This window comes from Mastacembelus armatus, chromosome 12, assembly GCF_900324485.2.
Source record: "Mastacembelus armatus chromosome 12, fMasArm1.2, whole genome shotgun sequence".
Lineage (NCBI taxonomy): Eukaryota > Metazoa > Chordata > Actinopteri > Synbranchiformes > Mastacembelidae > Mastacembelus > Mastacembelus armatus.
This window is the reverse complement of record NC_046644.1, coordinates 13491145-13504090: the sequence shown is the minus strand read 5'-3', so window position 1 is coordinate 13504090 and position 12946 is coordinate 13491145. Positions and strand designations below refer to the sequence as shown.

At 38.3% G+C, this 12946-nt stretch overlaps 1 protein-coding gene across 1 annotated transcript in view; it reads left to right on the top strand.

The window, feature by feature from the left end:
• The window catches only part of astn2 (astrotactin 2), a 226584-nt gene that overhangs the window by 203238 nt on the left and 10400 nt on the right, over positions 1-12946 (top strand). The window contains exons 20-22 of the mRNA XM_026297778.1: positions 3148-3289; positions 11147-11247; positions 11480-11663. Coding sequence (XP_026153563.1) covers positions 3148-3289; positions 11147-11247; positions 11480-11663 — 427 coding nt within the window. The remainder of the gene's footprint in view (positions 1-3147; positions 3290-11146; positions 11248-11479; positions 11664-12946) is intronic.

The window sequence follows — 12946 nt, the reverse complement described above, 5'->3', positions numbered from 1 at the left end:
ATGCTGCATTTCATTTGAGTTTTTGTTTTATAATGACATTTTATTTTAATTTCTTGTAGTGCTGCCCTGTGTTACATGATGTTAATTTAGAATGTTCAGTTTTCATTACTTGCACTTATACTTCTTGCAAATTGACATTTCCAAATTGAAAATGGCAATATCAGTCCATTTACTGCTTGTACGATTGGACATTGTGTATGTCTACTCAGCTTGCATGTTGGTCTCTTATTTATATAATTGCATAACAATTTATAGCTTTCAGATGGCTCTGTTTAAAAAGGGGGTTGACCCATGGAATGTGTGGGTAGAGTTTGCTAGGTAAGGGTATATTATTGTTAAAAGAACTCAAACGTACAGTGTGTTCTCCTGCTGAGTCCTTAAATTGATAATTATATAGTAAGCCCCTCAAGAAACACTGAACAGCAGACCAGAAACGTTTGTCTTTCGGTGAGTCTTCCAGATGGATCAAACTAACTGAAGAGCTTTCTCATGGTGTCAGTGATATAAGTGCTTTCTTCACACTGTGCAAGTAATGTCCAATTATGACACGTGGCTAAGCTAAGCTCATGCTAATGGTGCCTGAGAGACATATTTCTAACTCCATTAGTATACATCAATATTATCATGTGAAATGTTGGTTTTGGATCATATTGTTAAAGAACATTTGCTAACTGCATTTTCAGTGTTTTTTTTTTTTTTCTTTTTTGTCAGATGGATGATGGCAAAAGTAGGTTTTTTTTTTTCTAGTCTTCTGACTAGAAATATGACTATTTCCTGGCTTGAGGCAAGAGTTGAAGTCAGATAGGTATAGTAGGGCAAATGTATACACTGCCACTGCCTTAGTTGCAACTTCCTTTCCCCCCGCCCCAATTTGCATTTGATCATTCCACTGCCACTTTCCACATGTATCTCTTTCACATAGTCCTTTTTTTAATCTCTTCTGACCTGATTTAACCCTGAGATTATGGGAAGTGCTAAGTGCAGTTTTTTAAGGTTCTGTAAGCTGGTCCCATGTAAAAAGAAAAGTAAATCATCTGGTTTAAAAAAGCCATGACAATCTGACATGTACACATTTGAATACAGCTGGAATGGGCTTCAGTTCTTTTACTGGTCTTTCTAAGGATCTAAAGTCTTCAGGAAACATGTGCGCTCTGCGTGTATTTGGGCATTTGTCTATGGACCATATATTTCATAGGGCAAAAAAAAAAAAAAGACCTAACAATGATTCATACTGTTCAGTATCTAGTCTAGAGTATTTGTTTAATCAAGATTGCAAGTCACAATTGGCCTATATTATAATCACATACTGTATATCAACTCAGCTCCACTTAAACACTCACAAGTGGTTAGTGCACTGTGTTGTAGTCATGCGTCAGGCTCACAATTTATTCTGTTATCAAAACATACAGTGACATCATCATTCCTCTCTGAGACCACATCTAAAATCATCAAACATCAGAACATTCACTGTCCTGTTTCATTTCCCATTGTTTGTCTTTTTATCTTGACTGTTTTTTTTTCTCTCTTTTGTTCCCTCTTTTGACTCTATTTTTGTCTGCGTTGTGTCTAGAACAGTCTCTTTCCACTTTTAGCTTTAGGTAGCAGAAATCTGGCATTTTGTGGGCATCCCTCTTGTAGTTGTTTGCAATAAAAGGGGGTGAATAGCTTTGAAAGGCATAATCAATATATGCTGAATCAGGTCACCAGTCAATTTTTTTGTAAATTATACCCATTATTTCTGCAAAATATCCAGTTTTCTGCAAACAGTAATTTATTTATCCACCTGTTTCTAGTGTCTTACCACACTCTGTGCACTAATTACAGGAAAAATAAGAGAACCCAACATGTATGCTTTGTCCATGGGTTTTAGACGGAGAAATAAAAAGAATATAGCACAAACCCTTTACGCATAAACACATAGGGTTTCATTGTCATACAGTTTTCTTATAGGAGAGCTTACAACAAAATTCTGACTGTGTATAAAAACTGTATGAAGCACCAAATCTGTCCATGCTACACTGAACAGAGGTCATCCACAGTCTTTGCTTCATCTTCGTTGCATTTTTCGGTGCTAGGAGAAAGTGCTTCAACTTAAACAATACACAGTATAACTCAGGAGCAGAATTTGAAAATTTTGGCAAAATCATTCAAATATCAAGTTTAGGCATGCATTGATAGTGAAATTTGTTTTAACGGTTTTAAGGTTTTAACAACAGAATAAATTAATCTTGTTTGAAATTCATGTTTGAAAAAGTAAAACCTTCGAAAGAGCAATCCTGCAACAGTGCAGGAATGTGTTTCAGGGAAACCTCCTATACACAGAGCTCTTTCTGTTAAAAGGTCAACCCATTCATTTGTGCAGTTCTTTTTCCTCTCTTCTGCAACCTTTTCTTACCATCCCCTTGTGCCCTACCAGCCAGACTTACTCCCAGTGTTTATAAGTTGGCCCATGTATCATAAGCTAAAACTAAGCTGCCCTTTAGCTCTTGTAGAAATAGCTGGAAATCCAACCATTTGAGAGCTTTTATACTATTTTGACAGCTCCCTCTTTTTTTCCATCACCCCCATGAGCACTGGAAACTGGCTGTGTGTATGTGTGTGTCTAAATGAGCAAGTGTGCGTTGCTTGCCTTTCCCGTAAGCTGACATGAAAGATATTTCACAAGTAGTGTTTTGTGAGACCATGGTACTCAGTGAGATATCATTGCAACAGTACAGTGTGCCTAAAAAGGAAAGAAATCCTGTTTTCTTACTATTTTGTAATGTAGTGTGTATGGGTTGCTGCCACTAAAAAGTCATATTAAATTTAGCCTTGGGATTGGTGCTGGCAAATGATTCCCACCAGACAGCAGAAGTAAAAGTCATAACACCAGAAACAAATGGCACAGTCATTGATAAGGAAAGAGCTGTTTTCCCAAATGTCGAAATTCATTCAGGACTAAATTCATGATGTCCTGTCTTTAAATATGTGGTGTGTTTGTCTAAGAACGACAGATAAAAAGTAAAAGGTGAAAGTTAAACTTTTTTTCTCATTTTGACAAAAAGTGTGACAGATGGTAAAACAAACAAGAAAAGGTCACTTTGGAGATGATATTTGCACTTTCTCTTCATTTTGTCCTCCTCTCTTTCAATTTCATCTCTCTACCAGGTGAGGTTCTGAGCTTGATGGATGATCTGTTCTCTGGTTTGGGTTCATCCTGTGTCGTGGCCGGGAGGAGGAGCGGAGACCATCCTCACTCTGTGCTATATTCAGTGGTCTTCAAGTGCCTGGAACCTGACAGTCTCTACAAGTAAGTCTGCCAGTGCCTTTTGCCAAGTTTTCTAAGTCAGTTACAGTGACTGATTTATGGTGGTTGTTTAGTTCTTCAAGATATGAATAAACATGAGGCATAAATTGTATTTTCAAGGTTTCTGCACAGGCCCGTAAAGTAGTGATAGCCTCAAATTACTTCCAGAGCTCAATAGCCATAAAAATTTATAGAACAATAACATTAAACATATGCAGCAATGAATCTGGAAGACAATTGCCATCTAATCATAGTGGTGGTATTGAATGCCACTGTGACCATGCAAGATGTGCTGTGGAGCTCGTATAGTAGTACTAAGCCACACTGATCCACCTTGACGGGCTGGATTAAGTCTTTCTAACTTCTCTGTAGTCAGCATCTACAACTATCCAATGTATATTGTATAGTTTGGTTCACCTAAATGGACAGACGTAGAGTCATACTCCAGGATAGGGATTGGTGCGCAGCTACACAAGGGCCCATTATCTCCTGCTGTGGAGTGGGCAGGGGTGGAGGCTTCAGGGGGAAGTCTCACCAGTCTTTTTGATTGAGGTAAGCAAGGTGCATTGGCAATTTGCCAGGGTTGATTGAAATTTTCCTTGAAGTGCCAGAAGCTCTAAATGTGTTTTGGCACAAATGATACACCTAATCGGGTGGGGACTGGGACAATGTCTGTGAACTGGCAGTAGACAGTGGTGGTTCCCATTTTTTGATAAAAGGGGACCAGAGGGTATAATCCATTTATCAAGTGTTATTACTGCCAATCAGCCAAGAAACTGAGGACAAAGGGATAATTTAAAAACATTTTCTATAACTAAAATTACAACGTAAATAAGAGAGCACACAAATTCACCTTTTTATGCCCTACCCACTTATAGTATTTTCTGACATTGCTCTTGGTCTTGACTTGCAATTTACTGCAACCCAATTATACTGACAATTTTTTTTCTGACCACATTTTAATGACTTCAGTGTTTCCCATTAGCGTGTAAAGACCTTTCATTAAGCATTATGTTGTGGTCATGTTTGCATCTTTCCAAACAACGACTAGGCAAATATCAGCAATACCACATCCTCCCCTAGGTGTCTACAATTCCCACCACAAATGTTATTTTGTTTTAGGGGGTGAATTTTGTTACCTTCTTCTGAAGAACAGCTGGCTCGAGTTAACCAGGCAAGCATACTTAGCTCAACATGATGGAAGTGGTGGATGCTTCCGTTCTTTTATGTTTCCTTTTGGTCAGAGGAGAACAGTGAGAACAGAAGGGTCTCTGTTAAGAGGCTGCATTTGTTAAATTAAAACAAAAAACAAACTGACCACTCCATCTGTGTAGATTATGGAGGGCATTTAGGTAACAGACGTACTTTGCCTGAGGTGGTTACATGTGATCGTAGGCAATAAGATCATCATACTAGCACATTAGCAATTATAATAGTAACTCAAACTGTGACAGTATGAAAAATGGACCAGCAACTGGTTGTATGTATATGTTGAGCAGTACACAGTAGCCATCCATTGCCTATACCACTTATCGTGTGGAAGGCTGTGGGAGTGCTGGAGCCAATCCCAGCGGACACTGAGCAAGAACAATAAAGCAATGCCAGCACATTATTATGCAATTTAGTTTCCCGGCAATAGGTATTACCAGTTCTTTCTTAGATTTTATTACCAATTTGTTCCCTATTTGCCTCCCTCTTAAAATAAATTTGGAAGAGCAATCATTAGTGGATGAAACAGACAGGACCAAGATGTTATTGTGGTTGTCACTGATCAAATGAAACACAATGTCTTCTCAGCTTTTCTTCTCAGGTTTTGCTGTGGGTCCTGTGTTTATACTGTTCTTACTATTCAGTGGTCTTGGTTTGTTTCAGGAAGAAAACAGGATTAAAGTTATGAAATCTAATCTAGAGTCATGTGTTCCATCATGCCAGGAAAAGTTGCAAAAAAGATTTGAAACAGTTTGATGCAACTTTTTAGATGGGAGCTAGTAGTAGTACTGAAATTTTCAAATGAAAATGAAAATCATATAGATGGATGGGTGGATGGATAGATAGATACAGACATTTTTAAAAAGACATAGCCTTAATACAAAAACAATTTGACATCACTCTGGTTACTGTGATGATACACAAATTGATTGCTGGGCCTGTCCATCTCATAGATACACTATGCGTTCGTCTACTTTCTTGACATTGTAAAATAATTTTATATAAAAATAACAAAAATATCTATTGTTCATGGAACAACATTAATATAAAAACGTTTAGAATTGCAACATGCTGTGGGCTACAAAGACTTGTGTTAGAAACCATTGTTTACTGATGTAATTAGATTATAATAATCAATAGCAAGCTGTGCGCCCACAATATTGATGGACCCAGCTTTGAATTTGGATGGAGATGAACCTTTGTAGTGATATTTATGTGTGTGTGTGTCTGTGTGTGTCTCTGTTTATACCAAAGAGAAGATGATGGATGGATGATTATAGCAATACCAACAAGCTTTTTAACATTAATGTCTTCCAACCGCACAGCTATGACAGTAAAATATGTGCCATGTGTTGTTTTTATTTATTCCAATCGTAACATTACAGTATGCGGTCACTAGCCAATGAATCTGTCAGTTTGATATAAAGGGTAGTGTATAAGGAAGAGAGAATTGGTCCATATTTGGAAAGATTTTCCTGTTTAGAACTTCAGTTTTGAGAAGGAAGTAAACGTTATAAAATAAATCCAACAGATGCAGCTAATTGTTGTTGACATTTCAAGAAGCAGAAAACAGTGCCAACTACATAATTACCATCTATTTTGCTGGACATTACCATATTTGAGTTTCCTAAAATCTTTGACAGTGGATGAAGAATAGTGGGAGAATAACTATTAGAATAATCTGTAGAGTTTAGGCTTCCACTAAAAAACCTGCAACAAGAGCCTTATTTCCAACTCTGTAGCAGTGTTATCTTTGTTTAGGCATTCTCCACTGTGTTGTTTTTCTCTGATAAGAGGAGAATTTACGTCGGAATTACGTCTGAGGGCACATCTGTTTGCAGCCAACTCTGCTTGTCTTAATCAAGAGCCTGATAAGACCTACTGGTATTGGCTCTACACTAGATCATTACCAAGGCTGCTGTGGACCTAATGTTCCTCTGAAAACTAGAATGCTTTTTCTGATTTCCTGTTGCATCTAGAGGAATTAAACTGCTACATGCCCACTGTGCACCCACACAGACATTTTCACTTGTGTTGGTTGATCTGTGCTCTTCTCAAGGCTCAAGGCTTCTCATTGGCATCATCCTCGGTTTTATGTTAGTTTTGTTGCACTTGTTACAGTGGGACAGTTTATCCTGTTATTGTTCTTTTGGTTAATAGAGTAAGCCTAACCTCCACTTAGCTTCAACAGGGCTTTTAAAAATTAAGCTTATGACTATATGACTACAGATACCAAGAGGTATATGTAGTGGCATTGTTTAGCTTAAGAATAAACACAGGCTCACCTGAACCCCTGTGAGTTTGACATGTTTCCCTTGACTGAGTTTTGCATCCTCTGGTGCATTGCCAACTGTGCACCTCCAGCTCACAACTCAGCATTGGATTGATTTAGGTCAGTGGTTCCCAACCAACCCCAGCCCCCGAACTCACACACACAATCACAAAAGGAAGAATGAAGTACTTTTTAAAGTTCTTTATAGACATGCATAACAATAACAGCATAGAACTATTAATAACTCTACAATGAACACAAATAGCTACACACGTGTATGCTTGAATACATACTTTTGAATTTCACTGTCATAGATAATAGGCATCTAAGCAGCCTGATATTTATCAAAGGTTCTGAGCCTGTAATTCCTGAGCCAATGATGGGTTGTCAAGTGCGATTTTAGTGATAGCTAAACAAAAGTCATTTGTGCATGTCAAGCTTGTTGCATGCCTTTGATTTGATGGTGACCAGATCACTGCCAGCAGTCTCTGACAGGTATGTTGTGGTGAATCTCAATGCATGAAGTGCATCTAGCCTCTACCTTTCACTTATATCAATGTTCAGTGTAAAATATCTTCAAGGGAAATTTTGTCTTGAGACCTTTGAGCTCCTTTGCAAAAAGACCAGTGTGTTTTGCAACATGTTTATTAATGTTTTGGAACCAGGATTTCGTCTCCTGCTGAAGTTTCTCTATGCTGTGTGTGTATGAACTGACCGACCAAAGCATCAGGTAACTGACCACCTGACTGTTTCACTTGAAAGGGAAATGGTTTGATGAGTGATTCAGCAATGCTGTGTGCTTTTTCTGGGTTGTGCTGTAGGGAGTGAGCACTAAAATGACGTAACAGTTGTCTGCTTTTGGTCACTTCCAGTTCTAGCAAAACTTTCACAAGTGTTCTGGGACCTGTTTGTCATCACAAGGTCCTTTTTTTTTTTTTTTTTTTTTTTTTTTTCGTAAATTCTTATTGCGTTTACTCGCTGTCTCAGGGTGTTTAGTGGTGTGGTATTGTAGTGATGTTTCAGCCTCTGTGATTTCATACTTTAATTTTAGTTTTTCAATGCTAAAGACACACTCAGTCCTGCCTGTTTCAGAGTATGAATGTTGAATTTGAAAAAATCAGTCATCGCAGTACATCCTGGTACTCGTTCACTCAGTACAGTGATTGGCTTAACAATGTCAGATGCCATTCATTGTATTGTTGAAATAATAGTCCTGTCAATGTTCTAAATAATCAAATGTCCAGTATTTAAAACTGAATGACTTTTAATGGGATGTTGCCATTGTGGACTATGGAGCATTGCTGTTCTGAAATTGAGATAATTCAGAACTGAGATAATTTTTCTAGTTTACAGTTAATAGCAAGGTATTTTTATTTAAGGCAGTTGCACCAGTGTGATGCCAATTAAATCAGAGGATTTATGGGGATTTCAAAGTCATGAGATACTGTAAGCTCACTTTAGGTGGTGAGAAACAACTCTATGTGGCTTTGATTGATATGTGGACTAGCTCAACTGATGTTTGTCCAAATGCTGATGTCATGGAAAAGGCATCCCCCAACTGTCCTGGCTTCTCTCAGCATGCCAAAAATACTGCCCTAATTGATCCTCTCTCACTCTCACTTTCTCTCATTGCTCCTCTCTTGCCCCGTCTGCGTTCAAGCTTTCTGTATTGTCGTCTCTTGTTCAGCCATCTCTCCACTGTCTCATTAAATTCGAGGACAATGGTTACTTTAATGGCAACATTGTTAATTTACACAAACGTTAATCTGCCAATTGTCCACTTCATTGTTCACTGAGCTGTCAAAACTATGGCACAAAGACAAAACAAAGCTGCTTCCAAAGGAGCCACATGCAGCCAGACAGCCTTGGAATAGATGTGAGAGACAGGGAATTAGAGATAGGGGATAGACAGAGCTGAGCTATATGCAAGCAATGTAGATAGAAGAATAGAGAGACAAAGGCAAGTGTATTCATGTGTGTATGTGAAATGGTGGGTGGTCACGGTATCTGTGTATGTGTATGTGTGCGTCTTGCAAGTTCTGTTACTTGGTGTTTTGACATTCTCGTGACAGGTCAGATTGTGGCTGGTTCCTTTGTTGTCTCGGGCAGTCTTTATGATCACTGAGAGCCTGTACTGAGCACTAACACCACACTTCAAGCCTCCATAACTGCTACTATCAACGTCCATGGCTGTGAGATGGATCAGTGTAATGACCTGCCCCTAAACCCTTTCTTTGCTTGACCAGGATCAAAATATTGTAACATTTCTTATCCGTTATCTATAAAATGTCACATTTCCCTGTTTTATGAGCATGTTATCCCTCTTTTACCCAAACACAATGTTGCCTCTCTTAGAAGCTTTGCCTCCTGGCAGGAACAGCTTTATTACTGTATATAACAATCTTGTAATTGCTGTAGGAGCTGTGAAAGGGGAATCAGTACCTGTCATGGATGCCAACTATTTAAACAACCAAAAATGGCAATAAAATTCTGGTAAGCTCGCATCCTGGGTGCCAAACAAAACTTTTAACAAATTGCCTTGATAAAACTCCCGTCGCATTGTTCCTCTACACCCCTCCCTTCCCCCACCTCTCTGAATCCATTTGCACGTTATGTGGCCACATAATTTAAACAGTGTGACTGTTACATGCCGGCATTGTTTTGCTGGGCAGAGGAGCCAGCGAGGCCCGTGCGTCTTTTGTGAGGTTCTTGGGGAATACCGCATCTACCCTGCTGCATAACAAGACCAGACAAACTATGTGAGCAATGTCCAAACAGGTCATGTTACAAGCAAAACAATCATTTGACAGCATTGGAACAATGCTGAAAAGACATTATGTTGAAAAAAAAAAAAAAACGGCAAATGGTTTTAGGAAGAAAAGCAACTTCTGTAAAAACAAAAACAATATCCTAATTTCTTTATTTTCCTGTATTTCTAAAAGTATTTAGCATTGGAATGACATCTTAGTTCATTTTGTCTTATTGTGTTTTGTGGTTTCCTTTTTTGTCATTCTGTTGTTTTTACAGTGGTAACTATGTGGAAATCCTGCTGAAAGCTTACAGTTTTTCATAACTACTTACAAACATTTCTCAATACTCAATTCACTTTTTCAAAGCGTCCCCTGCAGTAAGAAAAACAGTGCATGTGGACCAAAGGATGACTGTCAAGCAACATCACCATTTGACATAACGTATATTAAATATACAGTTTTATTATAGTGTCACAACAGTGTGTGGTATGATGCTTTAGCTACTAGGGCATATGAAAATGTCTTCTGTGGAAAAAGACATACAGTTGGCTCTGGCTTAAAATAGAAAAAATAGTTAGCAATATGACACAATTAATTTGGCAAGTTGAGCTAAGAGGTGTATAAATCAGGGATCTCAGAGAACCAGTAAAAGTAGCTCCTACGTTTTACTTGGTTTCTCTAGTTGCCATGGTCACACTAGGCTTCACAGCTGTGAGTTACAAGTTCTGCCATCATCAAAATGGCAGCAAAGAACACCCATCAGTGTCCTTGCTGCTGCAAGGATATCTGTGCCACCCTTGAACCTTCTTTTACATTCAGTATGACCAGTTCCTTCTTGTACTTTTTCTTACTCAGAAGCACACAGATTGGCATTTTCAAAAGGACATGTAAAGGTCATTTGTTTTCTATTCCAAGCTGTGTGGCCCGGCAATGCTTGAGATGCACTGCATTTCCTCATTGTTTCTCATCTCCTATTGCAAGTGTCTTGAACTGTTCACTGTGGTATCTTATCTGGGTACTGAGTGGTCCTGAAGTCTGTCATGGAACCCAGAAAGTTTGACATTTTCAAATAGAGGAACTTTGTCCTTATAGAGTTCTTGGAGTCATGCCAGATGCTCCTTTACTCCTCTCTTCTCTGCCACAGTGGTTCTGGCTGTACTCATTTTCAGATATAATTAAATCCCACAATGCCTGGCTCTTTGTTTGGAAGATATTTTCTCAGAAAGTATGTGATGTCAGTGCGTAGTCATATATGATCAAATACTTTTTCATCTTGCACCCCTGAAGCTTGTTATCTGTTAGATCTATAAAAGTTACACAATAATATTAATTTATTTAAGATTCTCTGAATTTAACAAGATGGCTCTGTGGGTTTGTTTGACACTGTATGCATCTTACTGTCATCTGACAAATATTATATTTTGACTTTGTCATGGTATTAGTAGACTATTGAGACTTTTTGTGCATGGCCTCCTCTGCACTAACTGGGTAGCTGATGCTGAAAATGTCTTTTAAAGGTGCACTGGTAATGACTTTCAAGCCTTTTAATGAGCATTTGCTTCTCACTAAACTTTGGAAAGATGGTCACAAACAGTAACTTTGCTTCTGTTCCTTTACTTTAATTCTTAGGTTTACTCTCAATGCAGTGGACAGCCGGGGCAGTCACTCTGACTCGAGCTTCGTCTCAGTACGGACATCCTGTCCGATGGTGGATGACAGCCGAGCTGAAGGTACACTCACCGTTGACTGTTACTGTCTCTTAATTCTTTCATTTACATGTTTGGTACAATCATGTCCATGTATAATTTTGACATTACAAACCTTCATCAAATTCCAAATGATTTTTCTAGTTTGCAAGTCAAATTTTAAATGTTTGCTCTTAGTTCACAATATAAAAATCATTTAACTCATTACTTTATTTCTCTTCTCCCTCTCTCTGTTGCGTCTCTCACCCCTTCACAGAGATAGCAGACAAGGTGTACAACCTATATAATGGCTACACTAGTGGCAAGGAGCAGCAGATGGCCTACAACACACTGATGGAGATCCCTCCTCCCCTTCTATACAGAGTCCAGCACCACTACAATTCCCACTATGAGAAGTTTGGAGACTTTGTGTGGCGTAGCGAGGATGAGCTGGGCCCCAGGTAAGAAGATTAAGTGGATGCTTGTACTGTTAATTTTTTCAGCTATTTTTAGAAGTCTTAATCCTGAGGAAAAAAAAAATGTCAGTTTTAGTCATATGTAGTCTATGAAAAAGCAACATTTGGGATTTTTTTTTTTAAATGCCCCAGATGTCCCCATCACCATGGCAGATTAAGATTTAAAAAAAAAAAAAACCTCCAGCAAATATTACATTTTTCTACTTCATCAAAATTCTGTAGTGATGAGTGAAAATACCCTATAATACTGAGTCAGTCAACATAAATCCTATTGAACTTGTTATAAAATTTTGCAACAATGCAATAATATCAATTGTAGCCATCTGTTAAGCTTTGGAGAGCCAAATGTGTGATGCACTGCAACCTTCTCAAAATGCTGGCAACAAGTCACATTTTAATTGCAGGTCTCTAGGTCCCTGTACTGATACCACTGGTTTAAATGTTTAATATTTACAGTGACCTATTAGCAGGAACAGAATGTAACATTCATAAATATGTTGTTTTTAGTTTTCAGTACCCTAAAAATATAAACCATTGCGTTTTCTTAATTTTGCATTGAGCCTTTTCTGTCTACTCAGGGAGCAGGTCGTATTTCACATGGCTGTATGCAACGGATGCATGTTGCACCCAGAAAACCACACTGTTGTTCTCTCCCCGTTGTCATTCGAGCACCTTGAGCCGCTCATTAAAATAGCTAGGTCCAGTTTAGTGCTGGTGGTGGTGTGTTCATGTGTGTGCTGTCATCGTGTTGCTGGCATGAAAGCTATCCAGTTGGCATTGTATCATTGTCTGAAAAAGAAGTCCATGTAATTCCCTCTCCTATTTTTTATCAATTAGAATATTAAGTAATTTAATTAAATTTTTTCTCTGTTCTCATTACCTCTTTGTTGTCAACAAAATTTTATGGCTTACTCAAAGTGATTGCTTTATGACATCTGTTGTGTCTCATTTTCGGAAATGAATTCATTTTTCATTAACAAAATTAACAACGGATGCTTCAGAAATTTTCCATTTATTCGGTTAGTTATCTGTGGATTTTTATATGTGACTGTTGTTTTCTGGTCTAGAAATGTCCTAATTTTTCCCAGTCAGTCGCTACTTATGAGTCTCCTTGTCATTTGTTGATGACATTGCTGTTTAGGATCAATTACAGTGATCATGAGGTTTCTTGCAAAACAAAAGCCAGAGCTGCTTGAACTGGTACTGCTAGAATCAGACCGTTCAGCCATTTTTCATGGCAGTCTGCAGCCCCTTGTCCTGTCCCCCTT